Source organism: Eubalaena glacialis, chromosome X, assembly GCF_028564815.1.
Source record: "Eubalaena glacialis isolate mEubGla1 chromosome X, mEubGla1.1.hap2.+ XY, whole genome shotgun sequence".
In the NCBI taxonomy this organism is placed as follows: domain Eukaryota; kingdom Metazoa; phylum Chordata; class Mammalia; order Artiodactyla; family Balaenidae; genus Eubalaena; species Eubalaena glacialis.
In genome coordinates this window covers 57,388,495-57,416,457 of record NC_083736.1, presented here as the reverse complement: position 1 = coordinate 57,416,457, position 27,963 = coordinate 57,388,495, and the positions used below count along the sequence as shown (strand labels likewise).

General features: G+C 38.8%; 1 protein-coding gene across 4 annotated transcripts in view; it reads left to right on the top strand.

Moving 5' to 3' along the window:
- ARHGEF9 (Cdc42 guanine nucleotide exchange factor 9) overlaps positions 1-27,963 on the top strand; it is a 210,561-nt gene that overhangs the window by 174,349 nt on the left and 8,249 nt on the right. For all 4 annotated transcript variants that reach the window (XM_061178455.1, XM_061178452.1, XM_061178454.1 and 1 more), the window contains 2 exons: positions 12,879-13,122; positions 19,394-19,462. In XM_061178455.1, coding sequence (XP_061034438.1) covers positions 12,879-13,122; positions 19,394-19,462 — 313 coding nt within the window. The remainder of the gene's footprint in view (positions 1-12,878; positions 13,123-19,393; positions 19,463-27,963) is intronic.

Below are 27,963 nucleotides of genomic sequence, written 5' to 3'. Positions count from 1 at the left end.
GATAGGGATTGCATTGAATCTGTACATTGCTTTGGGTAGTATAGTCGTTTTCACAATTTTGATTCTTCCAATCCAAGAACACAGTATATCTCTCCATCTGTTTGCATCATCTTTAATTTCTTTCATCAATGTCTTATAGTTTTCTGCATACAGGTCTTTTATCTCCTTAGGTAGGCTTATTCCTAGGTATCTTTTTTTGTTGTTGCAGTGGGAAATGAGAGTGTTTCCTTAATTTCCCTTTCAGATTTTTCTTCATTAGTGTATAAGAATGCAAGAGATTACTGTGCATTTATACTGTATCCTGCTACTTTACCAAATTCATTGACTAGCTCTAGTAGTTTTCTGGTAGCATCTTTAGGATTATCTATGTATAGCATCATGTCATCTGCAAACAGTGACAGTTTTAGTTCTTCTTTTCCGATTTGGATTACTTTTATTTCTTTTTTTTCACTGATTGCTGTGGCTAAAACTTCCAAAACTATGTTACATAATAGTGGTGAGAGTGGGCAACCTTGTCTTGTTCCTGATCTTTGTGGAAATGGTTTCAGTTTTTTTACCATTGAGAACAATGCTGGCTGTGGGTTTGTCATATATGGCCTTTATTATGTTGAGGTAAGTTCCCTTTATGCCTACTTTTTGGAGGGTTCTTATCATAAATGGGTGTTGAATTTTCTGAAAAGCTTTTTCTGCATCTATTGAGATGATCATATGGTTTTTATCCTTCAGTTTTTTAATATTGTGTATCACATTGATTGATTTGCATATATTGAAGAATCCTTGCATTCCTGGGATGAACCCCTTTGATCATGGTGTATGTTCCCTTTAATGTGCTGTTGGATTCTGTTTGCTTGTTTTTTGTTGAGGATTTTTTTCTTGTTTCTTGAGGTAGGATTATATTGCTATAAACTTCCCTCTTAGAACTGCTTTTGCTGCATCCCAAAAGTTTTGGGTCATCGTGTTTTCATTGTCATTTTTTTCTAAGTATTTTTTTTTAATTAATTAATTTATTTATTTATTTTTGGCTGTGTTGGGTCTTCGTTTCTGTGTGAGGGCTTTCTCTAGTTGTGGCAAGCAGGGGCCACTCTTCATAGCGGCGCGCGGGCCTCTCACTATCGCAGCCTCTCTTGTTGCGGACCACAGGCTCCAGACGCTCAGGCTCAGTAGTTGTGGCTCACGGGCCTAGTTGCTCCGCGGCATGTGGGATCCTCCCAGACCAGAGCTCGAACCTGTATCCCCTGCATTAGCAGGCAGACTCCCAACCACTGCACCACCAGGGAAGCCCCTCTAAGTATTTTTTTATTTCCTCTTTGATTTCTTCAGTGATCTCTTGGTTTTTTAGTAGTGTATTGTTTAGCCTCCATGTGTTTGTATTTTTTACAGATTTTTTCCTGTAATTGATATCTAGTCTCATAACGTTGTGGTTGGAAAAGATACTTGTTATGATTTCAACATTCTGAAATTTATCAAGGCTTGTTTTGTGACCCACGATATGATGTATCCTGGAGAATGTTCCATGAGCACTTGAGAAGAAAGTGTGTTTTGTTGTTTTTGGATGGAATGTCCTATAAATATCATTTAAGTCCATCTTGTTTAATCTATGATTTAAAGCTGTGTTTCCTTATTTATTTTCATTTTGGATGATCTGTCCATTGGCGAAAGTGGGGTGTTAAAGTCCCCCACTATAATTGTGTTACTGTCGGTTTCCATTTTTAAGGCTGTTAGCATTTGCCTTATGTATTGAGGTGCTCCTATGTTTGCTACGTAGGTATTTACAATTGTTATATCTTCTTGGATTAATCCCTTGATCATTATGTAGTGTCCTTCTTTCTTTCTTGTAATAGTCTTTATTTTAAAGTCTATTTTGTCTTATATGAGAATTGCTACTTCAGCTTTGTTTTGATTTGCATTTGCATGGCATATTTTTTCCGTACCCTCACTTTCAGACTGTATGTGTCCCTAGGGCTGAAGTGGGTGTCTTGTAGACAGCATATATACGAGTCTTGTTTTTGTATCCGTTCATCCACTCTATGTCTTTTCATTGGAGCATTTAATCCTTTTATATTTAAGGTAGTTATCGATATGTATCTTCCTATTACCATTTTCTTAATTGTTTTGGTTTTGTTATTGTAGGTCTTTTCCTTCTCTTGTGTTTCTTGCCTAGAGAAGTTCCTTTAGCATTTGTTGTAAAGCTGGTTTGGTGGTGCTGAACTCTCTCAGCTTTTGCTTGTCTGTAAAGGTTTTAATTTCTCCATCGAATCTGAATGAGATCCTTGCTGGGTAGAGTAATCTTGATTGTAGGTTTTTCCCTTTCATCACTTTAAATATGTCCTGCCACTCCCTTCTGGCTTGCAGAGTTTCTGCTGAAACATCAGCTGTTAACCTTATGGGGATTCCCTTGTATGTTATTTGTGTTTTTCCCTTGCTGCTTTTAATATTTTTTCTTTGTATTTAATTTTTGACAGTTTGATTAATATGTGTCTTGCCGTGTTTCTTCTTGGATTTATCCTGTATGGGGCTCTATGTGCTTCCTGGACTTGATTGACTATTTCCTTTCCCATATTAGGGAAGTTTTCAACTATAATCTCTTCAAATATTTTCTCAGTCCCGTTCTTTTTCTCTTCTTCTTCTGAGACCCCTGTAATACGAAAGTTGGTGTGATAATGTTGTCCCAGAAGTCTCTGAGTCTGTCCTCAATTCTTTTCATTCTTTTTTCTTTATTCTGCTCTGCAGTAGTTATTTCTACTCTTTTATCTTCCAGGTCACTTATCCGTTCTTCTACCTCAATTATTCTGCTATTCATTCCTTCTAGAGAATTTTTAATTTCATTTATTGTGTTGTTCATCATTGTTTGTTTGCTCTTTAGTTCTTCTATGTCCTTGTTAAACATTTCTTGTATTTTCTCCATTCTATTTTCAAGCTTTTGGATCATCTTTACTATCATTACTCTGAATTCTTTTTCAGGTAGACTGCCTATTTCCTCTTCATTTGTTTGGTCTCGTGGGTTTTTACCTTGCTCCTTCATCTGCTGTGTATTTCTCTGTCTTCTCATTTTTCTTAACTTACTGTGTTTGGGGTCTCTTTTTTGCAGGCTGCAGTTTCGTAGGTCCTGTTGTTTTTGGTGTCTGCCCTCAGTGAGTAAGGTTGGTTGAGTGGGTTGTGTAGGATTCCTGGTGGAGGGGACTGGTGCCTGTCTTCTGGTGGGTGAGACTGGATCTTGTCTTTCTGGTGGGCAGGACCACGTCCGGTGGTGTGTTTTTTGGTGTCTGCGACCTTATTATGATTTTAGGAAGCCCCTCTGCTAATGAGTGGGGTTGTGTTCCTGCCTTGCTAGTTGTTTGGCATAGAGTGTCCAGCACTGTAACTTGCTGGTTGTTGAGTGGAGCTGGGTCTTAGTGTTGAAATGGAGATCTCTGTGAAAACTTTCACTTTTTTATATTACATGGGGCTGGAAGTTCTCTGGTGGGCCAGTGTCCTGAACTCAGCTCTCCCACCTCAGAGGCTCAGGCCTGACACCCAGCCCGAGCACCAAGACCCTGTCAGCCACTCGGCTCAGAAAGAAAGGGAGAAATAAAGAAGAAAGAAAGAAAGAAAAAAATATAGTTATTAAAATAAAAAAGTAATATTATTTTTAAAAATTAATAAAAAAGAAGAAAGAAAGAAGAGAACAAGCAAACCAAAAAACAAATCCATCAATGATAACAAGTGCTAAAACCTATACAAAAAAAAAAAAAAAACTGACAGACAGAACCCTAGGACAAATGGTAAAAGCAAAGCTATACAGACAAAATCACACAAAGAAGCATCCACATACACACTCACAAAAAGAGAAAAAGGAAAAAAATATATATACAAAAAAAAAGGAAGAGAGCAACCAAATCAATAAACAAATCTACCAATGATAATTAGCTCTAAATACTAACCTAAAATAAACATAAAACTAGAAACAAATTAGGTGCAGAAAGCAAACCCCAAGTCTACAGTTGCTCCCAAAGTCCACCACCTCAATTTTTGGATGATTCATTGTCTATTCAGGTATTCCACAGATGCAGGGTACATGAAGGTGATTGTGGAGATTTAATCTGCTGCTTCTGAGGCTGCTGGGGTAGATTTCCCTTTCTCTTCTTTGTTTGCACAGCTCCTGAGGTTCAGCTTTGGATTTAGCCCGCCTCTGAGCATAGGTCACCTGAGGCCGTCTGTTCCCGACCCAGCCAGGACGGGGTTAAAGTAGCAGCTTATTAGGGAGCTCTGGCTCACTCAGGCCAGGGGAGGAAGGGGTACGGAATGCGGGGCAAGCCTTCGGCATCAGAGGCTGGTGTGACATGGCAACAGCCTGATATGCGCTGTGTGTTCCCCTGGGGAAGTTTTCTCTGGATCCCGGAACCTGGCAGTGGCGGGCTGCCCAGGCTCCCTGGAAGGGAAGTGTGGATAGTGACCTGTGCTTGCACACAGGATTCTTGGTGGCTACAGCAGCAACCTTAGCGTTTCATGCCCCTCTCTGGTGTCCGAGCTGATAGCCGTGGCTCATGCCCATCTCTGGAGCTGGTTTAGGTGGTGCTCTGAATCCCCTCCTCTTGCTCACCCCCAAACAATGTTCCCTTGCATCTTAGGCAGTTCCAGACTTTTTCCTGGACTCCCTCCTGGGTAGTTGTGGAGCACCAGCCCCCTTCAGGCTGTGTTCATGCAGCCAACCACAGTCCTCTCTCCTGGGTCTGACCTCCAAAGCCCGAGCCTCAGATCCCAGCCCCCAACCACCCTGGCGGGTAAGCAGACAAGCCTCTCATGCTAGTGAGTGCTGGTCGGCAGTGATCCTCTGTGTGGGAATCTCTCCACTTTGCCCTCTGCTCCCCTGTTGCTGCGCTCTCCTCCATGGCTCTGAAGCTTCCCCCCCACCCACCTCCCATCTCAGCCAGTGAAGTGACTTCCTAGTGTGTGGAAACTTCTCCTCCTTCAAGCTCCTTCCCAGAGGTGCAGGTCCCATTCCTATTCTTTTGTATCTGTTTTTTTCTTTTTTCTTTTGCCCTACCCAGGTACCTTAGGAGTTCCTTGCCTTTTGGGAAGTCTGAGGTCTTTTGCCAGCATTCAGTAGGTGTTCTGTAGGAGTTGTTCCACATGTAGATGTATTTTTGATGTATTTGTGGGAAGGAAGGTGATCTCCACATCTTACTCCTCTGCCATCTTGATGGTCCCTCCTATAATAGATTATTAAAGAGTTGTGAACATTTAAAAGGAGGTACAGTGACAGGGACTCTCCATTGGTTTCCTAAGAGCAGGTCATGTCGCATAAAATCCATCTTCTATCTTGCCAGTAACTAGACTAGTTGATGAGAGGGTTGCACTAGACAGAGGATATCAGGATTTCAGCCTGGCACTTCAGATTTTCCCACAGTTTCCTTGCAGATAGATGCAATGTGGAGTGGTAGAAAAAGCATAAAATTTATGGTCAGACAATTTTGTGCTCATTAGTTCCAGCACTCACTAACTACATGATTTCAAGCAAATGACTTCACTTTATCGTCCGTAAAATGAAGATAATAACTACTCTACAGGATTGTTGTGAAGATTAAATGAAGTCAATGCATGTAAAATGCCTGATAGAGGGCCTGACACCTAGTGGGTACTTGTTAATCTTAGTCTTCTCCCACCCCAATAAAGAACTAAGCAGCCTTGTAAGATAGCGAGGTCTCTGTCACTAGATGTACCCCCAAATGTGTTAGATGGTTTCCTGCCAGAAATAGTATAAGAGAGATTGATAGACCCATCTGATCCCTGAGATCATTTGGCCCAGTTACTAAGTTCTCATCCAGTCTTAAGATTCTCTTAATTACCAATAAGTTAAGCAAAAGCTTCCCCATTTTGCACATTGGAAGTTGGGATTGCATGCACCAATTAGAACAGCTTGAAGAACTTGTAGCTTGTTTCAGAGTGTGCATGTATGTGTGTGAATATATATATGAAGATACTTTTTTTTTTTAAGATATTCGCCATGTATTTCTTCTTTAGGTCTTTTTTTTAAATTTATTTTTATATTTATTTTTGGCTGTGTTGGGTCTTTGTTTCTGTGCGAGGGCTTTCTCTAGTTGCGGCAAGCAGGGGCCACTCTTCATCACGGTGCACAGGCCTCTCACCATCGCGGCCTCTCCCGTTGCAGAGCACAGGCTCCAGACGCGCAGGCTCAGTAGTTGTGGCTCACGGGCCCAGTTGCTCCATGGCATGTGGGATATTCCCAGACCAGGGCTCGAACCCCTGTCCCCTGCATTGGCAGGCAGATTCTCAACCACTGCACCACCAGGGAAGCCCTGAAGATACTTTTTAAGTGGCCATTATAGTAGGTGTGAAATGACACCAGTGGCTTCTAATTATGTGATCCCTTCTTTAATTTTTGCTGCTTCCCTCTTTGTTTGTCACTTTTCTTTTGAAAAATCTGATAAGACTCTTTTTTCTCTTTTTTCTTGTCCTTTATGGTGTCCTTAATGTCTCTGCTCCCCTGCATCTTATTGCCCTGCTATTTTGGTTAATAATGTATTTTGTTATTTTCCTCCTGAGATGATTATATTGAAAATTACTTTGTTGCTTTGGGGAATTTATCTCTTTTTTCATTTCTTCCCTTTCACTTTTTACTGGGGAGGAGAGGAGAGCCCCTTTTACCTCTCTTCAATCAATCATCCACCAATATTCCTACAACCCTGCAGTTGCCCCTAACAGCCTTTTCCCCATTTATCATCAATTGCGCCAGTCTGGACATGCTCTGTTGTCCCCTGTGTCATAACTGCTCAGTATTTATGTCACTTTCACCATATTCTGGGAGAATCAGAACTAAACAGAGTATAAAGATGCTGGAGAGAGGATTTCTTCTATTCATGGAACTTTCTGCATTTGAACCATTTCTTCGTGCACTAAAGGGCCAGACTTGGAGAATGAGCCATTCGGGACAACTCAGGAATGCACCAGTAGCATCAGAGACGCAATAGAGCAGAAAGAAGATTTCTGCTTTAAAACCAGGGGGTTTAAAACCAGAACACCTGAGTCCTAGACTCTACTGTCTCTTACTAATTTGTCTAACCTTGGGCCAGTTCTTTAACTCCTTATTTTTATCAGTGTCAAATCAGGCTGATGACAGAATTCATCTCCGGAGGCTTTGAGGAGAATCACCTGAAGTAGTGGGAAGCAGTAAAGTATAATGTCAAGAGCATGGGTTCTAGGGCCAGACAAGAGGCCACCAATTTCCGTTTTCCCATCAGTTGTGTGACCTTGGACAAATTCTCTGTGCCTTTTATTATCCCCTCATTTGCAAAATGGGAACCATAATAGTATCTACATGGAAAGGAGGTTGTGAGGGGTAAATGAGACAATACAGTTGCAGTGCCTGGCACACAGTAAATGCTTAACAAATATTAGCCATTGATTACTGTATATGCAGTGTTACTAATCATTCATTCAGCACATTTTTATTGGGAGGCAGTATACACAGTGGTTAAAACAAGCACAGATTTTTAGAGCCAGATAGCCTAGTCTCAAAGCCCAGCAGTGCCATAAATGGTAGCTTTTATTCCACGGCAAGTTTCTTAACTGCTCTATGTCCACAGTTCCTCGTAAAATGGGGTTATACCAGTACCTAACTTGTAGGATTGTTGTGAGGATGATTTAAGTTAATAAATGCAAAGTGTAGTTGGCAAGGGATGAACACATAAAGAAAACGTCACACACACACACACACACAATGTAATATTATCCAGCATTAAAAACTAAGGAAAGGGGCTTCCCTGGTGGCGCAGTGGTTGAGAATCTGCCTGCCAATGCAGGGGACACGGGTTCGAGCCCTGGTCTGGGAAGATCTCACATGCTGCGGAGCAACTAGGCCCGTGAGCCACAATTACTGAGCCTGCGCTCCACAACAAGAGAGGCCACGATAATGAGAGGCCTGCGCACCACGATGAAGAGTGGCCCCCACTTGCCGCAACTAGAGAAAGCCCTCGCACAGAAACGAAGACCCAACACAGCCATAAATAAATAAATAAATAAATAAATAAATAAATAAACCCAAAAGTTTAAAAAACAACAACAACAACAACAACAACAACAAAAAACTTCTTAAAAAAAAAAAACTAAGGAAAGCCTGCCATATTCAACAACATGGATGAACCTGGAGGACACTATGCTAAGTAAAATAAGACAAAGAAAGACAAATACCATATTATCTCACTTATATATGGAATCTAAAACAGGCCAACTCATAAAGGTAGAGAGTAGAATGGTGGTTGCCAGGGGCTCATGGGGGTGGGAGAAATGGGGAGATGTTGATCAAAGGGTAAAAACTTTCAGTTATGTAGGACAAATAACTTCTGGAGAGCTAATGTACAAATGGTGACTATAGTTAGCAGCACTGTATTGTATAATTGAAATTTGCTAAGAAAATAGATCTGAAGTGTTCTCATCACAAAAAAAAAAGGTAACTATGTGAGATGATGGATATGTTAATTAGCTTGATTGTGGTGATCATTTCATAATGCATACATATATCAAAACATCACATATTACTCCTTAAATATATACAATTTTGTCAATTATACCTCAGTAAAGCTATGGGAAATGCAAAGCATTTAGAATAGTGTCTGGCGCATAATGTATGTTGGTTAAGTGTTCACTGTTGCCATTGTTGTTGTTATTATTTTGTTATTATTAAGTATTACTGTAGATGCTGGAATACAATAATGATAAAGACAAATCCAGTCCCAGCACCATGTGCTTTCCCTAGTATCTGAGATAAAACCAGGTTGTCAGGCTAGGGGTGAGTAGCCAGGGCCCCCTCTAAAGAGCTAGGGAGAACCTTACTGACAAGCAAGTGAGGCAGGCTGCAATCCTGAAGAGTTGCATTCTCCAGATTGTAGCATCTGTCATTTGTACAAAATGTTCTGCAGTGTTTTATTAAACCCCATGAATACCCAGTGAGGCCAAATTCAAACAGCTCCCAGCTGTTTCAGTCATGTAATGTGAGGGACGGGGGTGGGCTCCTTTCTGGGGCTATGGCTAGGGCCAGGGCCAGGGCCAGAGTGCTTGGCTGCAGACTGCCAGGGCCCTACTAGAGAAGCACTAGCTCCCTTAATCTCCTCCAACATGGACGAGTGGAAAGGAAAAGGAGGAAGGCTGCCATCCTATTAGAAACAATTCCATTTAGGCAGAGAACTTGTGATGACCCAAATAGCATCTGTGGTGAGCACCTATTCACCATGTCCCTTTGAAAGCACTCAGACCACCATTAACAATTGGCATGTGGGCATTCTGGTCCCAATAGTACCACAGGCAACTAAGGCTCAGGAGGGCTTTGCCCCCTTGTTATGTGTAGAAGCTGAGCAGAAAAACCTCTGAGGCTTTATCAGCTGTCCTTCCCTGGATAACTCCTAAGTGAGGAAAGACCAAGGAAGGCTCAGTGCTGGGCACAGCCTGAATGGACAGACAAAATTAAAAGCTGTAAAACACAACTAATGCAAATTCACTAGTGTGGTAACTGAGTGCCAATTGTATAAGGGTCTTCATAGTCAGTGCTAGCATTCAGAAAAGGAAAACCATAGTAACTTGAGCTGGATGGTGCAATCAGGGAAGGCTGCTTTGAGGAAGAAGAATGTATGACTTTGATCTTGAAGGCTGGAAGGATTGGAATAGGAGGCTTCTTTGGGGGCAGGGAGGGGATATTAGTGTGAACCTAAGTATAGATCTGTAATTTTGGTGAGTGAGTGGCAAACAGTATTTGCCACCCACCACTACCACCACCCCTACCCTGAAAGGGTATATGGAATTTCCAGAGACAGTGGGGTAGCTATGTAAATTTTAAAATATTCAGAATTACTTTTGCTTTGTTTTCTTTTCTGTCACAATATTTAACTTATTTTGAAAGTTTAAATGAACTAAAGGAGGCAGTGGGATTTTTAGATTTATCAAAAGGAGTTTTAAAGAGCTATGAAACACTGATCTAGAAGAAAGAAAGCTCAGCACCATGTTTATCAGACAAGGCTGGCCTCATGACCTGGAAACTGCATGTTTAGATTTGAGCTTTACAATTTTACAAGGTGAGAATGACTCTCCTAGTTTTATAGTTGAGGAAATCGAGGCTCAGTGAGGTTAATTCATTTGCCCAGTACAACACAGCTAGTAGGTTAAGCAGCTAGGATTCAAACTCAGAACTTTAGGCTCTAACTCATGTTATTTACGCCATTCCATGCTGCTTGGTGGCCTTAGCTACCCTTTCTGGTTGGATTTTCTGAACAGTGGGTCATTCTTAATCATTCCTATCACATTCCTACACTTGGTTTTATGACTAATCTGATGCCTGAAAACTCACATTCAATGCTCTGGGGAGCCAGAAAGAGCAGGCAAAGGGAGAATTTTAATGACACATCCCTCTAGCCCTGCTCCCGTGCCACAAAGACAGAATTCTCTCTCTTTCCTTATTATCGATAAATACCTAAAGAAACAATAGGAGGTTCAGTTGATGCTTTTAATTTAGCTCCAAGATCATATACATTCTTTCCATTTTTGGAAACTAGTAAAGATCTTGAAGGCTAACAATGATTATGACATACCAACTCAGAGGGAAAGGAAGCTGCAGGCTGAAGTTAGGAATAGAGGGAGGTTGAGCCTGCCCATGTTCAAGCCAGGTGGACACCCACCTATTAGCTGTGTGGTCCAGGTCTGTGTGTATTTGTATTATGTATTGTAAGGCAGGTTTCAAGACTTTGCAAGATCAAAGTAGATTACATTGATCCATTCTCCTCAGCTTGTTCTGCTTTTGTAGTTAGATTAGCCTGACAGGGCTTACTTTTTATGCATATGTTTCACAAAGTGTTCCTGGGGACTATGGAAGTCAGTGCATGGGCGCCACCACATCCTTTTGGCAGGACTGAGCTTGTCCACTTTGAGCATGGTGAAAGGAATCCAGGCTCTGAAACAAGCTTGGAGCTACATTGTCCCACTCCGTACAGCAGACCTATCTCTCTCCTATAAACTTGATGCCAAGGTTACCCAACAGATCAGAACCCATCTGTACTCAAAAGCCTATTTATATGCATAATCACTATGGAAGGAAAAAGAACACCATGACTGTTATTTTTTGCAAAGCAATTTATCAACACCTGTATTTCCCAGCCTGGGGCTTTGAGATTGATAGAGCTATGCTGGGAATCCTTAAAGACAGCCTTCCCCAGCCCTACAGAAAAGCCCAGTTTACCATGCAGTGTGAAGAGTTAGGACTGGGAATGTGAGTGGCCAAAGGCAAATCCTTTGCAGGTAGCCTGCAGCTGTGAACTGTGAGGCATATCAGACAATTCAGTAAAATGGGAATAGCTTAACCAGACCATGTAATGGTAATAAAAATTAATGAACATTTCTGACTCTATCAGATAGTCTAGAAGGCCAAATATAAGCAGAGAGGAGGGAGAGTTGGCCAGAAAGGGCCCCTGCTACTAGTAGAAGACATCTGTCAGAGCAGGGATCACTGGGGCCCTCCTTAGACAGACTCAGCCACATCACATTCAGCAGTAGGTGTGCTCTCAAGGGAAACTGAGGGCAGTGCTGAGAAGGCGAAGGGCTGAAAGACCATTGTGAGACAGTTACTTATCAGACCTTACATTCCACAGACCCACAGGTCATTTCATCCACCCCTCTGTTTTTCTTTTTTTAACTTATGAAATTCTTGATATTCAAAAAGATATAAAAACAATATAATGAGCACTTACTATCCAACTTAAGAAATAAATCATTACAAATACAGTCTTTCTCCTCTCCCTCTTTTCTTCCCTTCCTTTCCCTTCTATCTCACTTGTCCCCATTCTCCTCTCTGTACTCTCTTGAATTTGGCATGTATCATTGTTGTATATTTTTACATAATTATTGTACATATGTATGTATCCCTAAATATTAGATGGCATTATTTTGTATGTTTTTAAACCTTATATAAATGGAATAGATATAGATGAGATAAAACTATATAGAAAAGAAACCAGGGGAATGATGAGCATGTGATTAAATATGGAGGTTGCCTTGGCGTCGTAGCTTTTGGAATGAGCAGTGGGTTCACCAAAACTTAATACATCATTAAAAGTAAGTAAGTAAGTAAATAAATAGAGAAATAAGAGCACTATGCATTGAGTAATGATGAGTGTCTCATGGACTGAGAATTGGAATTCAATTCTGTGTACCCAAGAACAAAACAAAACTCATAACAGATAGGCAATATACTATTTGTATCCAACTACAACTTTTATTTTTCTCACAGAATAAGATTTGTGAGATTCATCCATGTCAATATATGAAGCTCTTTATTCACTTTCCCCCCATTTCTCCTGCTAGACTAGGCCTTCTCCAAAACTCCCCAGAGTGCTAAATGTTCAACCTTCCCTAAGTAATCTTTCCTGGCCAGCAGCCTGTGGCCACCTAGCTACTATTATCACTCATCTCCCCTCTGATATGCACGTCTCATTGGCTTGCTTGGATTCCTGAATATACTGCAGGCAACCAACCAGTTCATTTCATACTTCTGGAAGGCTTGCAAATATTTTGGAAGAGGAAAAGCCCTTGCTAACTGTGCTTGTGTGGCTTACTGCTTCCTACTTCCCATCAGCAGTCTTGCAAACACATACATGGATTGAGGCTGAAGTCTGAGACAAAGTCTATGGATGTAGGCCAGAGGCTTTCTCTAAGAGCATCAAGTTAACCAACTATTAGTGTCATACACTAAGCTAACCTGCCCAAATTTAGACCAAACCACCCCTCATTGGTACTCCAGAACAATGGCAATGTTAGCATCCTGCTACGCCCATGTGCCAAGTCTCCTGGTACCCACTCTCCACATACCTTCAACAAAAAGCCTTCTCTTTCTTCCTACCTAGGACCTGATCCGGAGAGACATCCTGTACTACAAAGGCCGCATTGATATGGATAAATATGAGGTAGTTGACATTGAAGATGGCAGAGATGATGACTTTAATGTCAGCATGAAAAATGCCTTCAAGCTTCATAACAAGGAAACTGAGGAGATACACCTATTCTTTGCCAAGAAGTTGGAGGAGAAGATACGCTGGCTCAGGGCTTTCAGAGAAGAGAGGAAAATGGTACAGGAAGATGAAAAAATCGGTAAGTGACCTGAGAGGAGAAAGAAGAATATGGCTATGAAGAACATAGTGAGTTAAATTCGTTTTCATTTTTTCAGAGGCAAAGAGAAGATTTTTGTTGCAAACTAACCTAATCCACTTTGGTGGTCCCCTATTATTAGGTTATTTTTGGTAGATACCAATAGTTTCTATTAGTCAGGGTTAAGTGATAGAGGTTGGTCTCCCCTACATTCTCATTACTAGATAAGATTATTACACTGAAATAAAACCTCAGGCTCGATTCTCCCAAACATACAAAAATTTATTAGCAAACAAACACAAAAGCAGTCATACAGCCTGTTCTGTAATTTCAATGAAGTCCCAACTCTGTCCTTAGATACGTAACAGCATCTTCTGTAAAAAGGTTAGGTTAGTCGAGGCAGATTTGGTAACATATAGGATTCAGCTAAGTTCCTAGTCAGAGTCTAGTGACAAAATCCTCTGACAAGGGCCAAAATATAGTACCCATTTTCAATCTTAAACTTCAGGCTTCCTTCTGAAGTGTATGTATAGGCTATAGGGTTCACTGGATTCTTACACCCAGTTCTTGTGAGGGCTAAAGTGCCTGTAAGACTTTTGTGGCCAGGGCACATCTTGCACAGCATTCTTTTTTTATCAGTAAAAATTCATTTTTAACATGTATTATGCTAATTAGGCCTCCTGCATTAAGGTGACTGAACTGCTCCTCTTGAGTGTACATTCCTGATTAGGGCATTTTAGATGTTAACTAAATGCCCCTAGAGTATAGATTAAAATTAATGTGCATGTATATATCATGCACTCTTTATGAAAGTATTTTAAAGTAAATTATAGAAAATATAACAGGGTCTAAAACCATGACCACTTGCATGATTTAGAATCATACTAAACTATACTCTTTGGCTTGAAATAAGTTGTTTTCCTTTCCAAAGGGAATATAGCTGGTAGAGATACTTTTTATGCTGCTTTCCAACTGTGGGATTTAGGCTTTAGCTTTGTGGTTTACAAAGTACTATCTGGTCTCTTACTCATGGTCCTGCCTTTCTGGCATAAAAATACCAAACAGCCAGGCTCTGAAATTTCATGAGAAGACAGAGTTTCTGTTTTTGACTCACTTATAAGGGAGGAGAATTATACCTTAAAACATCCGTATGTTCAAGTTGGTAGAAACTGCCTCTAGAAAAATCGGCCTACCATTTGAGTCCTGGTGCAAATGTATTCTCCTATCTGAAGTGTTAGCGACGGAAATGGTCCAGAGGCAAGGAAGGATAATCAGAAAGACACTGCTTAGTCTTATCCTAGTCTTCTCAGGTTTAGGGTAGAGTGCATATTGATAATTCACTTTAAGTCCCATTGGTGTCAATTTGCTTTCAGCCTATGGGCACTGCTTTGGGACATAATGTGGAATCATTACAGAAATGCTACTGGCTGCTTCTCCCAATGGCAGGCGCCAGCAACCTCTGACCCTGCCTAGGTTGTTAGTGCTGTTAGAGGAATTGCCTTAGTGTGCTTTTTGAAAACCCCAGATCAACTTGAAGATTCATACCATTCCCTCTGGTTCCCACACAATAGAAGAGCTTCCAGAAATTACTTCCTGACAGCTTATGTTCATCTTTTTAAAAATATTAAGGTTTTTGGTCTGATTATAACAGTAAATCATTTTCATTGTAAGCAATTTTGGGGAAAGAAACACAAAAAATACAAGAAAAAAACTAAAAATCACACATGAACATACTACCCAGAGATAACTTTTGTAAACATTTTGATATATTTCCTTCCCATCTTTTTTTTTCTATGTGTCTTAAAAAAAACTAGGGTGAAAAAAAAAAAAAAAAAACTAGGGTGGCTGAATCTTTATATCTGTCTCCTTCAACTTCTGCCACTTCTTGATGGATAGATATAATTTTATGTCCTTATTTTTCACTAAAAATTATATCATTAGCATTTCTCTAAATCATTTACTATTTTAATCATTATTTTTTATGGCTGTCATATGGATTTACCATAATTTTTATGTTTTTTATTTTTTAATTATAAAATAAATACATGGTCATAATAACTGTTTAAACACATATCGAAATGTAATAAAGTTTAGCATTCTTTTCCCTTCTCTGTTGCTCCTAAGCTGTGTGAGATAATCAGTATTAGTTCGGTGTGCCTCTTTTGGTACTAATCTTAAGCTCATATAAACATATATACACATAAGACTTTATTTTTATTTAGAAAAATTATATTATACTATACATATTACTCTGTAACTTGCTTTTTCAAACATAATTTATCATAAGTAACTCTCCAGTTGAAGAATACAGAATCTAATATAACTCCTTGTATCAGTCAGGGTTCAACAAGAGAAGCATAACCAATAGGAGATGTATTATTTTTAAGAGATTTATTATAAGGAATTGCCTTATGTGATTGTGAAGCCTGGCTAAACAACTCCAGGCAGTCAGGAATCAAAGGTCATGGGCAGGCTTGAACTCATGGGCATAGGCCAAAGCTGTCATCTATAGGGCTTGTAAGTCTGAAGCTGTGAGGCAAAATTTCTTCTCTTGGGGGAGACCTCAGCCTTTCTTGTTTTTTTTTTTTAAGTGGCAAAAACACTTACCATGAGCTCTATACTTTTCACAGATTTTTAAGGGCACAATATAGTAATGTTAGCCATAGGCTCATTGTTGTACAAGAAGTCTCTAGGACTTATTCATATCTTGTGTAAATGGAACTTTATAGCTATAGAAAAGCAGCTCCCCATTTTTCCCTCCTTCCAGCCTCTAGAGTCACCATTCTGCTCTCTGTATCTATGAGTTTGACTAGTTTAGATACCTCATATTCATACAAATACAAGATTTGTCCTTCTGTGACTGCATTATTTTAATTAGCAAATGTCCTCCAGATTCATCCATGTTGTCACATATGGCAGAATTCCCTTCCTTTTTAGGGCTGAATAATATTCCAGTGTGTGTGTGTGTGTGTGTGTGTGTGTATACAAAAATACATACCACATTTTCTTTATCCCTTTATCCATCCTCAGACATTTAGATTGTTTCCATATCATGGCTATTGGGAATAATGCTGCAATGAAGCTAAGAGTACTGATATCTCTTCAAGATCCTGATTTCAGTTATTTTGGATATATACCAAGAAGTGGGATTACTGGATCATATGTTAGTTCTATTTTTAATTTTATGAGGAACCTCCATAATGTTTTCCATAATGACTAAATCATTTTAATTCCCAACAGTTTACTGTGGTTCCAGTTTCTCTACATTCCTGCCAATACTTACTATCTTTTGTTTCTTTGATAATAGCTCTCTAAACAGGAGTGAAGTGATATTTTATTATTGTTTAGATTTGCATTTCCCTGATGATTAGTGATGTCCTTTTATATACCTGTTGGCCATTTATATGACTTCTTTGAGGACATGTCTATGCAAGTCCTTTGCCCATTATTTTTAATCAAGTTATTTGTTTTTTTGCTATTGAGTATAGAAGTTTCTTATATATTTTGGAAATTAACCCCTTATCAGATATATGGTTTGCAAATATTTTCTCCCATTCCATAGATTGCCTTTTTAATCTGTTGTTTCTTTCCTTTGCTGTGCTGAAACATTTTAGTTTGATGTAGTCCTATTTGTCTACTTTTGCTTTGTTGCCTATGCTTTTGGTATCATATCCAAGACATCATTGTCAAGACCAATGTCAAGAAGATTTTTCCCTCTTTTCTTCTAGGAGTTTTACAGTTTCAAGTCATACATTTAAGTCTTCAGTCCACTTTGCATGGATTTTCATGTATGGTGTAAGGTAGAAGTTCAATTTCATTCCTTTGCATGTGGATATGCAGTTTTCACAGAACCATTTGTTGAGGAAACTATCTTTTCCCCATTGTGTACTCTTGGCAGCCTTGTCAAAGATATGTTGACTGTATATGTGTGAGTTTCTTCTGGGCTCTCTCTCCTGTTCAATTGGTCTATATGTCTGTCTTTATGCCAGTACCATACTGTTTTAATTACTGTAGCTTCATAGTATATTTTGAAACAGGAATTATGATGCCTCTAGCTTTGTTCTTCTCCCTCAAGATTGCTTTAGCTATTACGGGTCTTTTGTGTTTCCACATGAATTCTAGGATTGATTTTTCTGTTTCTGTAAAAAATGCTATTGGGGTTTTGATTGGATTGCACTGAATCTGTAGATGACTTTGGGTTCGAATGGGCATTTAACAACATTAAGCCTTCCACTACAAGAAAAGTAAACTGCAGGCCAATATCCCTAACAAAATACATGGGAAAATCCTCAATAAAACACTAGTAAACAAAATTCAACAGTACAATAAAAGGATCATACACCATGACCAAGTGGGATTTATCCCTGGGATACAAGGATTGTTCAACATATGTAAATCAATTAATGTGATACACCACACTAACAAAATGAAGGAAAAAAATCACACAATCATCTTTATAGATGCAGAAAAATCATTTGACAAAATTCAACACCCTTTTATGATAAAAACTATCAAGGTATAGAAGGAATTTACCTCAATATAATAAAGGCCATGTATGGAAGGCTCACAGCTAACATAATAGTTAAGGGGGAAAAGCTGAAAGCTTTTTCTCTAAGATCAGGAACAAGAAGGATGCCCACTTTCAACACTTCTAGTCAACATAGTAGTGGAAGTCCTAGCCAGAGCAATTAGGCTTAATTAATTAATTAACACCTCCAAATCAGGAAGGAAGAAGTAAAATTATTCCTGTTTGCAGATGACATCATCTTATGTATAGAAAACCCTAAAGACTCCACAAAAAGCTCTTACATCTAATAAATGAATTCAGTAAATTAGTAGGATACAAAGTCAACACAAAAAAAAGTTGTGTTTCTATACACTAACAACAAACTCTCTGAAAAAGAAATTAAGCAAACAATCCCGTTTACAGTTGCATCAGAAAGAATACAATACTTAGGAATAAACTTAACCAAGGAGGTAAAAGACTGGTACACGGAAAACTACAAAATATTGCTGAAAGAAATTAAAGAAGACACAAATAAATAGAAAGACATTCTGTGTTCATGGAACAGAAGACAACGTTGATAAAATATCCATTTTACTGAAAGCCATCTATAGACTCAATGTGATCCTATTAAAACTCCAATGACATTTTTTACAGAAACAGAAAAAAAGGACAATCCTGAAATTCACGGGGATCCACAATACACCCATGAGAAAGAAGAACAAAGCTGGAGGCATCACAATTCCTGATTCTAAATATATTACAAAGCTACAGTAATTAAAACAGTATGGTGCTGTCATAAAGACAGACATATAGACCAATGGAATAGGATAGGGAGCTCAGAAATAAACCTACACGTATATATTCAACATATCTTCAACAAGGGTCCCAAGAATACACAATTGGGAAAGGATAGTTTCTTCAATGAATGGTGTTGTGAAAACTGGATATCCACATACAAAAGAATGAAATTGAACTCCTACCTTATACCATACATGAAAATCAGTTCAAAGTGAACTGAAGACTTAAACATATGACTGGAGACTGCAAAAATCCTAGAAGAAAACATTGGAGAAATACTTCTTGACATTGGTCTTTGGCAATGATTTCTTGGATATGACATGAAAAGCATAGACAGCAAAGCAAAAATAGACAAGTGGGACTACATAAAACGAAAAAGCTTATGCACAGCAAAGAAAAGAAACAACAGAACAAAAAGGCAACCTATTAAATGAGAGAAAATATTTGCAAACCATATATCTGATAATTTCCAAAATATATAAGGAACTCCTACAACTCAATTAGCCAAAAACCAAGTAACTCAATTAAAAAATTCGCAAAGAACTTGCACAGACATTTTGGTTATTTCATTAATTACTTTTTGCCATTCAATTTTTTTTCTCCTTCTGAAAGTTTCGTTAAGTCTATATACATTTTCTGTTGTAATCACTTATCTTTGACTCATTTTTTTCCTTTTCTTTGTGTTTTTGCTTTTGGTTGTGAAATATTTTTCCACTTTACACCATATTTTATTCAACCATTCTTCATTTAACAGCCTCTTAACTCATGATCTCACTTTTTTGCCCCTCTATACATTGAAATGCATTGTTGTAAGTCTTTGTCCAAGTTTCTGACCACTTTCCTTTTTTTGCTTTTCAAGACTTTTGATATATCTTGGCAAAATTACTCTTCCAGAAAAGTTGTACTAATTTATACATTTAAGAAAGGTCTATGTTTCTCATAACAAAGTCATGTATTTTTATGTTATAGGCTTTGAAATTTCTGAAAATCAGAAGAGGCAGGCTGCAATGACTGTGAGAAAAGTCCCGAAACAAAAAGGTAAAACTGTCTTTAACTACAACCTCCCTGACCTCACCCACTCTCGTTGTGAGACTGAGAAGCCATAGGCTATGTGCTTGCATATTCCTAGGCTTGTTTCCATGCTGAAGTTCACTTGGGGTGGTGGGAAATGTCCAGATACCCAGGTGTCCCTGATGACAGTTGGCAAATGGTCTTAAAAGACTTAAGGCTTAGGAGTGAATAATTTAAGGCAGTCATGTCTAAAGATAGCACATTGGGTACAGGTAAAAAATAGAACCTCTGTTTCCTTTATTTTCACTTAAATAAAAGAGAAAAACTAAACTTTACTAACAATTTACAAACAGTTGGACAATAGTAAATTTGTATAATTTATTAATATGTATAAATATATTAGGGATATGTGCATAACAATTCTTTCATTGGTTTGGGAGCATTTGCAAAATCAGGAACCCCAAATCAGAATGGACAACTTCAAACTGAACCTAGACAGAAGATTCAGATAGTTATTCTCTTTTTGAACCATAAAGTATTTAAAAAAGAAAAATACCTTGGGGATCAATTTGAATATGAAATGAAGCCTTATTTTCTCATTTTCCTGAACTAGAAAAAATTAAAATGCTTAATTGAACAAAAGGTAGGAACTATCCCTTCTTTTTTTCAAGAAGCTATTCAGTACCAGTCATTCTATATAAGTTCCTTCATTTCATTTTTATGGTACCCCTGAAAAGGTAGGCATTATTAGCCCCATTTTCCAGATGAAGAAACTGAGGATCTCTGGGATAAAGTGACTCTGAACTTAAGTCAGCTTGACTCCAAGTCCTCTGCTCTCTCTTCTCCATCTCAGGGTTCTGATGATCCTCCATGATGGGAAAGAACAGCTCACTTTTTTATCTTGCCTCAATTACTGACAGCTCTTTCTATTACTGACAGCCACTATCATTGTCCCCAGGGTAGGCAATCTTAATGAGACTTCACTTTCCCTAGGTCCTCCCTTGTGCTCTTTTAAAGGGCTCTTTGGTTCAGAATGAGTCACCATATAAAATGATCAGATTCAAGTTGCCTGAAATTCTAGCAGCCACATAAAGCACCCTTAATTATTCCTAATGAGGTTCCTTTTCATTGAGGAGGCTGAGTGCCTGTGAAGATCTGATTTCCAATTGAGGATTGCACCTAGCTTGGGCCTTTGGCTAGACATGGCCTTCCTTCTAACTGTTTGTTGCTTCTTACTCTTGGGAGGCCCTCATTGGCACTTTCCCTCATCATGGAAATATGATTCGCTTTAGATAGGGAATTAAAGGCAACCACCCCTAACTTCTTAGGGGTGAAAACATGACAGTTTTGAAAGTAATCTGGAGTTAATAACAGTAAGTCTATGATCTGTATGAATAGGAGAATCCTTTGAGAGAATGTGCTTCTTCCTTAGAGATATGAGCCCCAGCCACCTGGACAGTCCTCAGGCTACAAAGGGGTTACTGTCCGAGTGGCCAACCTCTGTCTCCTGGAGGCTCTCACCTCCTGAGCTTCTCTCACTCTGAATTCCTCCACTGTCCCTACCACACTGACCTTCATGATGGGATGGTGTTCCTTTACCTCAGCCCAAGTTCCCTCAAGTCTATCTGAGACTGGCTTATCTTTTCACTGAGAAACCATAAAGCAGAGGAACATGCACAAAGCAACGAACTAGAAAACAGCCCTACTCACTCATACAAAACCTTTGTGTCAGGTTCCTTCTCTGCCTTGTCTCAAGGCTATCCCTTGCAGGTCCTCTCTTGTCTCCCAATATTTAAACAATGGTTCACCTAAACAGCTTTCCATGTTTAATAGCAATCCTGAAGTCTTCAAAGAAACTTATCTAGTCTCAAACTTCACAGAATTCCTAAAAATTGATTCCCTTATTTCTATTTCGAGTTTTCAAGGCTCTCCTAGTCCAGGGCTGTGGTGACTGATATATTTTGAGACTCAAGGGCACTACACATGTAGAAGTGATTGTACAGCTTAGTAGTTCAATAGTTTTATCATATACATAGGAAGAGCAAGAAGGGAGTTCTCTCAGATACCTGAGAAAGCCAGCTTTCTTAATCCTTCCAATAACCCCTTCCTGGAAATGATGGGGAGCATTGTTGTTAGGATTTCTCTAATTCAGATTTAATACAGATTCCAACACAATCTGTAATGCCATGGGACCTTATTACTACTCTTCTGGAGGAGGGGAAGCCTGGCTGGAAAAAAAGCAAAGAGGACAGAGCCTAGCTCCAAGGGAGGCCTTTTCACTTTATATTTGCCTTTTTACACTGCATTGTTTTTAAGAATTGATATATAACTTCTTGGGAGTTGGTTGCTAATTCCTGGTCCATCAACCCATTTCAGTTTGTCATCATGGAGCTCCCTAGGGCCATGAGTACTGTCCCCATCTCCAGAGGCTTTAGGGCCAGGTCAAAATCAAATGAGTACCCCAGAATAACTAAAATAAACTTGAAATAGAATAAAGTTTGAATAATAAGTCTACCCTGATTTCAAAACTAATTATATAGCTACAATAACCAAGACAGTTTGGTGTTGGTAGAGGGATAGACATGTTAGATCAATGGAACAGAATAGAGAAACCAAAAACAGACCTACACAAATATGCCCAACTGATTTTTCACAAAGGTACAAAAGCAATTCAGTGGAGGAAGGATGCCTTTTAAACAAATGGCACTGAAGCAACTGGGCTTCCACAGGCCAAAAGTAAAAATAATCTCAACCTAATTTCACACCCTATAAAAATTAACTCAAAATAGATAATGAACTTAAATTTAAAGCTGCAAAAATTTTAGAAAACAGTAGGAGAAAATCATCAGGATTTAGGTCTAGGCAAAGAAGTTCTTAGAACTGACACCAAAAGCTTGAACTATAAAATAAAAAATTGATAAAATCAACCTCATCAAAATAGAAAATTTTGCCCCGTGAAAGACCATTTAAAGAGGATGAAAAAACAAGCTACAGGCTAGGGAAGATATTTGCAAACCATGTATCTGACAAAACATTGGTATCTAGAATATATAAAGAACTCTCAAAACTCAATAGTAAGGGCTTCCCTGGTGGCGCAGTGGTTGAGAATCTGCATGCCAATGCAGGGGACATGGGTTTGAGCCCTGGTCTGGGAAGATCCCACATGCTGCAGAGCAACTAGGCCCGTGAGCCACAACTACTGAGCCTGTGCGTCTGGAGTTTGTGCTCTGCAACAAGAGAGGCTGCGACAGTGAGAGGCCCGCACACCGCGATGAAGAGTGGCCCCCACTCACCGCAACTAGAGAAAGCCCTCGCACAGAAACGAAGACCCAACACAGCCAAAAATAAATAAATAAATGAATAAATTAAAAAAAACTCAATAGTAAAAACAAACAAACAAACAAAACTACACACTCCAATTAGAAAATGGGCAAAAGACAGATAATTCACTGAAGAGGATATATGGATATCAGTTAAACACATGAAAAGATGTTCAACATCATTAATCATTGGAAATATGCAAATTAAAACCACAATGAGATATCACTACATATCTATTACAGAGGCTAAAATAGAAAAAAATTGTGAAAACACCAAATGTTAGCAAGGGTGCATGGAAACAGAATCATTCATACCTTGCTGGTGAGAATGTAAAACAGTACAGCCACTATTTTATGTAATAGTTTGGTAGTTTCTTAAGACATAAAACATACAACTACCAAATGACCCAGCAATGACACATTTGAGCATTTATCCCAGAGAAACAAAAACTTATTGTCACTTAAAAACTTCTAAACAAACACCCATAGCAGCTTTTTCATAATAGCCCAAACTAGAAACAATGTAGATGTCTTTCAATGGGTGTAATTAAGCAGATTCTGGTACATCTATACCATGGAATATAACACATCAATAAAAAGGAGCCAACTATTGGTACATAAACCAACTTGGGAGAATTTCTAAGGATTCATGCTGTTGAGAAAAGCCAATATCCAAAGGTTACATATGGTATAACTCCATTTATATAACATTCTTCAGATGATATAATTTGGAAATAGTGAACATATTAGTGGTTGCCAGGGGTTAAGGAGGGAGTAGGGAAAGGAAAGAAGTGAGTGTGGTTATAAAAGAGTAACACGAGTAATCCTTGTGATGATAGAAATGTTCTGTCTCTTGACTGTATCCTGTAACAATGTTAATATCCTAGCTGTAATATTGTAATATAGTTTTACAAAATGCTATCATTGGAGAAATTGAGTAAAGGGTGCAAGGTATATCTCTATATTTTCTCTTACAACTGCATGTGAATCTACAGTGATCTCAAAATAAAAAGCTTAATTAAAAAATTAAAATGAGCACTCCCCAAACTCCCTCCCTAATATCTACATATAATTGTTTGGCCTCTGGAACCCTTGTATTTTTGACACTTACCATCTTTGAAAACTGACGACATCATCAAAATGACAAAATAGTTTTCTACTGTCATCTCCCTAAAGAACACAGATTTTCACCAACAGATGAGAGTGTTTTTGTAAAAGTCTGGGAGTCCAGTGGAGAAGTTCCAGACCAAATAATCTATGATTGGATGTATAGAAGAGGCCAGTCAATAAAAACTGGAGGAGGTGACAGCAACACAAGACTAGAAGGAATATGAAAAATCAAGGAAACAAGACATCATCAATGGAATGCAATAATTTCCAGAAGCTGACACACAAAGACCAGAAGATCTGTGATTTGCATGATAAACAATTTAAAATAGTTGTTTTAAGGAAGCTCAGTGAGCTACAAGAAAAACAATTCAACAAAATCAGGAAAACATCATGAACAAAATAAGAAATTTAACAGAGTAGAAATCATAAAAAGAACTAAATTATAGAGCTGAAGAATACAATGTATGAAATGAAAAATACAATAGAGAGCATCAATAGCAGACCTGATGAGCCAGCAGAAAGTGTCTGTGAAGTCAAAGAAAGCTCATTTGAAATTGACTAGTCAGAGTAGGAAAAAAAAAAAAAGAATGAAAAAGAGTGAAGTATGCCTGTGTGACTTATAGGATAAAATTAAGATTAACAATCTACAAAATATTGGAGTCCCAGAAGGAGAAGAGAGGGAGAAAGGGGAAGAAAGATCATTTAAATAAATAATGACTAGAACTTCCCAATTCTGGGTAGATATTTTGATATCTAAGTTCATGTGGCTCACTGGTCTCCAAATAATTCAACCCAAGATGGTCTTCTCTAAGATACATTATAATAAAGCTGTCTAAAATCAAAGACAAAAAGAGAAGGTTAAAAGCAGCAAGAGAAAAAACGATTCTCATATGCATGGGAACCTGCATAAGGCTATCAGCAGATTTCTCAACAGAAACCTAGCAGGCAAGGAGAGAGTGGAATGATATATTCAAAGTACTGAAAGAAAATAACACCCAACCAAGAATGTTGTACCCAGAAAAGTTGTCTTCAGAAATAAAGGAGAGAAAAAGAATTTCCCAGACCGAAAAAAAAAAAAAAAGCTGAAAGAATTAATCACCACTAGACTTATCTTACAATAAATGCTGAAAGTTCTTCAAGCTGAAATGAAAGGATGATAATTAGTAACACGAAAACGTGAAGAAGAAAGTATGACAGGGGCAGGAGACAAGATGGCAGAGTAGAAGGACTTGAGCTTACCTCCTCTCACAAAAACAACAAAATCAAAACTAACTGCTGAACAACCATCGACAAAAAAGACCCCAACCTACCAAAATATGTACTCTACACCCAAAGACAAAGAGAAAGCCACAATGAGATGGTAGGAGGGGTGCTTCTGCAATATAATCAAATCCTATACCCACCAAGTGGGCAACCCACAAACTGGAAAATTATTATATTACAGAGGTTCTCCTACAGGAGTGAGAGTTCTGAGCCCCACGTCAGTCTCCCCAGCCTGGGGGTCTGGCAATGGGAAGAGGAGCCCACAAAGCATTTGGCTTTGAAGACCAGTGGGCTTGAGTCTACGAGTTCCACAGGACTGGGGGAAACAGACTACACCCTTGGAGGGAGCACACAAGGTTTCACGTGCACTGGGACCCAGGGCAAAGCAGTGACTCCATAGGATCCTGGGCCAGACCTACCTGCGGGTCTTGAAGAGTATCCTAGGGAGGCAGGGGTCGGCTGTGGGTCACTGTGGGAACAAGGGCACTGGTGGTGGGGGCTCCAAGGAATATTGATCAGCATGAGCTCTCCCAGAGGTCATCATATTGACACCAAGACCTGGACAACAGCCTGTAGGATCCAGCACTTGGAGGCCTCAGACCAAACAATGAACATAGTGGGAACACAGCCCCACCCATCAGCAGACAGGCTGCCTAAAGTCATCCTGAGCCAACAACCACCTATAAACACACCTCTTGCCATGGCCTTACCTCCAGAGGGACAAGATCTAGCTCCACCCACCAGTGGGCAGACACCAGTCTCTCCCACCAGGGAGCCTGTACAAGCCCCTGGACCCACCTCACCCAGCAAAGTGCAGACACCAGAAGCAAGAAAAACTACAGTCCTGCAGTGTGAGGAACGGAGACCACAAAGACAGAAATCTAGACAAAATGAGATGGCAGAGAAATATGTTCCAGACGAAAGAACAAGACAAAACCCCAGAAGAACAGCTAAGTGAAGTGGAGATAGGCAACCTATCTGAAAAATAATCCAGAGTAATGACAGTAAAGATGATTCAAGATGCCAGAAAAAGAATGGAGCACAGACCAGTAGGATACAAGAAATGTTTAATAAAGCACTAGAAGCTTTAAAGAACAAACAAAGATTAAACAATACAATAACTGCAATGAAAAATGCACTAGAAGGAATCAATAGAAAAAGTGAGGCAGAAGAACGAATAAGTGAGCTGGAAGACAGATTGGGGGAAATTGCTGCTGCAAAACAGAATAAAGAAAAAAGAATGAAAAGAAATGAGGACAGTCTCAGAGACTTCTGGGACAACATAAAATGCACAAACATTTGCATTATAGGGGTCTCAGAAGGAGAAGAGAGAGAGAAAGGGCCTGAGAAAATATTTAAAGAGATAATAGCCAAAAACTTCCCTAACATGGGAAAGGAAACACCCACTCAAGACCAGGAAGTACAGAGAGTCTCATACAGGATAAACCCAAGGAGGAACATACTGAGGCACATATTAATAAAATTGACAAAAAATTAAGGCAGAGAAAATATTAAAAGCAACAAAGGAAAAGCAACAAATAACACACAAGGGAATTTCCATAAAGTTATCAGCTGATTGTTCAGCAGTAGCTCTGCAGCCCCAAAGGGAGTGGCACGATATATCTAAAGCCATGAAAGGGAAAAAACACAACCAAGAATACTCTACCCAGCAAGGCTCTCATTCAGATTCCATGGAAAAAGCAAATGCTTTACAAACAAAAGCTAAGAAAATTCACCACCACCAAACCAACGAATGCTAAGGGAAATTCTCTAGATGGAAAAGAAAAGACCACAACTAGAAACAAGAAAATTATGAATGGGAAAGTGCAACAGTAAAGGCAAACATACAGTAAAGGTAGGCAAACATCCACACAAAATATGATAACAAAAACAACAATAGTGAGAAGAGGAGTGTACAAATGCAGGATATTGGAAATCCATTTGAAATTAGGAGACCAGCAACTTTAAAAAATCTTGTATATATGTAGTCTGTTATATCAAAACCTCATGGTAAGCAGAAAGCAAAAATCTAGAACAGATACAAACACACAAAAAAAGAAAAAGCAATCCAAACACAACACTAAAGATAGTCATCAAATCACAAGAGAAGAGAACAAAAAGGGAAGAAAAAAGAACTACAGAAACTAATCCAAAACAATTAACAAAATAGCATTAAGAACATACAGATCAGTAATTATCTTAAATGTAAATGGATTAAATGCTCAAACAAAAAGCCATAGACTGGCTGAATTGATTTAAAAAAGAAGAAGAAGATGTGGTATATATATACAATGGAATATTACTCAGTCATAAAAAGGAACAAAATTGGGTCATTTGTAGAGACATGGATGGACCTAGAGACTGTCATACAGACTGAAGTATGTCAGAAAGAGAAAAACAAATATCGTATATTAACACATATATGTGGAATTTAGAAAAATAGTACAGATGAACCAGTTTGCAAGGCAGAAGTAGAGACACAGATGTAGAGAACAAATGTGTGGACACCAAGGGGAGATGGTGGTCGCATGAATTGGGAGAATGAGATTGACATATATATACTAATATGTATAAAATAGAAAACTATCAAGAACCTGCTGTATAGCAAAGGGAACTCCACTTCGCTGTGCAGTAGAAACTAACATGACATTGTAAAACAACTATATCCGAATTAAAAAAAAAAAAAGACACATATATGCTGTCTACAAGAGACCCACATCAAATCTAGAGACACATACAGACTGAAAATGAGGGGATGGAAAAAGGTATTCCATGCAAATGGAAATCAAAAGAAAGCTGGAGTAGTGATACTCATATCAGACAAAATAGACTTTG